General features: G+C 40.1%; 1 protein-coding gene across 1 annotated transcript in view; it reads right to left on the bottom strand.

The window, feature by feature from the left end:
* Nucleotides 1-839: 839 nt before the first annotated feature.
* Nucleotides 840-1367, bottom strand: part of LOC108527995 (contactin-associated protein-like 5) — a 310382-nt gene continuing 309854 nt past the window's right edge. Inside the window, exon 4 of the mRNA XM_017869568.1 lies at nt 840-980. Coding sequence (XP_017725057.1) covers nt 840-980 — 141 coding nt within the window. The remainder of the gene's footprint in view (nt 981-1367) is intronic.

Here is a 1367-nt window from a genome sequence, read left to right as displayed (position 1 = left end):
GCAGAGGAAGTTCTCAGATAGCAGACTTCAGAGAGTGCAGGTTGTAAAATGTTTCTTAGACTTAAAAGGGTGCCTGGCTCTTAGTTGATTATAACCTGGATCTGGGAAGGAAGAAAGAAAAACAAAGTGGAAAGGGGATTCCTATAGAATGTGGATTTTCCCCACAAGAGACTGCAGAGTAATTTCAAAGTATGGCAAGGAAATATATTTTGGGGTAAAACATTTTGATTTTCTTCCTTGTTATGCCAGAGTCAGACTGGAAAATAGGTCATGATATACGGGGTCAAATAAAACCCATCTGAGGAGAATTGATGGTTTGCAGGGCATGACTCCCCAGACCTCTTTGGTAGGAATTTGGGCAAGATAGAAAATCAGAGCTTAGGTTTTGGAGACAGTCACTTTAGATTAAGAGGAATCAGTGAGGACTAATAGGTTTATACATATTGAAAATACAATTATAAGTTGGGATTGCCGAGAATCATTAAGCACCTTAACAATAAGATTAATTTAATAGCAGCGGATTTAGGAGAATTAATTTTAAGCTGATCATCCTCCTCATTTTGATATCAGCTGTTGGATACTATCCCACTACACATGCAACCAGTTTGTAGGGGACTGAAAACATCTGGTCTCCCCTAGAAAGTGTCCGTATGAGTATTAATCCTGAAGACTACACATTGACTCCCTATCTATGTGATGTGTTTAAATGCCACATGTGTAAATGTGTGAGTGCATTTACTCCTTAAAAAGGTTAGACTCCATGTTGGGAAATCCTCTGAAACATTTCAGCAAATTCTAGTGTTAAGAAGAGAAAACAGATGGTCATCAGTGAGGAACCTTCAAGGGCTAAATGTGGAGCCAGAGGGCTGGAGGGAGCCTGCTGAAGCTGGGGTAAAGACCAGCTGTTGCTTTCGCAATGATGATTGGCCAGTTGTTCCCTGTTTCGTTTTCTGCAGAGCTCTATCCAATGATAAGATCATCTAAAATCAGCAAAAGAGCATAGGACAGAACCACTGGGACAATTCAAGGGGAATTATGAGCTTTAAGATCCTTTAGCAGCATGATTTATAATCCTTTGGGTATATACCCAGTAGTGGGATGGCTGGGTCATATGGTACATCTAGTTCTAGATCCTCGAGGAATCGCCATACTGTTTTCCATAATGGTTGAACTAGTTTACAATCCCACCAACAGTGTAAAAGTGTTCCTATTTCTCCACATCCTCTCCAACACCTGTTGTTTCCTGACTTTTTAATGATTGCCATTCTAACTGGTGTGAGATGGTATCTCATTGTGGTTTTGATTTGCATTTCTCTGATGGCGAGTGATGATGAGCATTTTTTCATGTGTCTGTTGGCTGTATGAAT

Source organism: Rhinopithecus bieti, unplaced genomic scaffold (assembly GCF_001698545.2).
Source record: "Rhinopithecus bieti isolate Rb0 unplaced genomic scaffold, ASM169854v2 scaffold_4919, whole genome shotgun sequence".
NCBI classification, from domain to species: Eukaryota; Metazoa; Chordata; class Mammalia; order Primates; family Cercopithecidae; genus Rhinopithecus; species Rhinopithecus bieti.
Note: the sequence above shows the minus strand (reverse complement) of the source record. Positions and strands in the feature narration are given on the sequence as shown.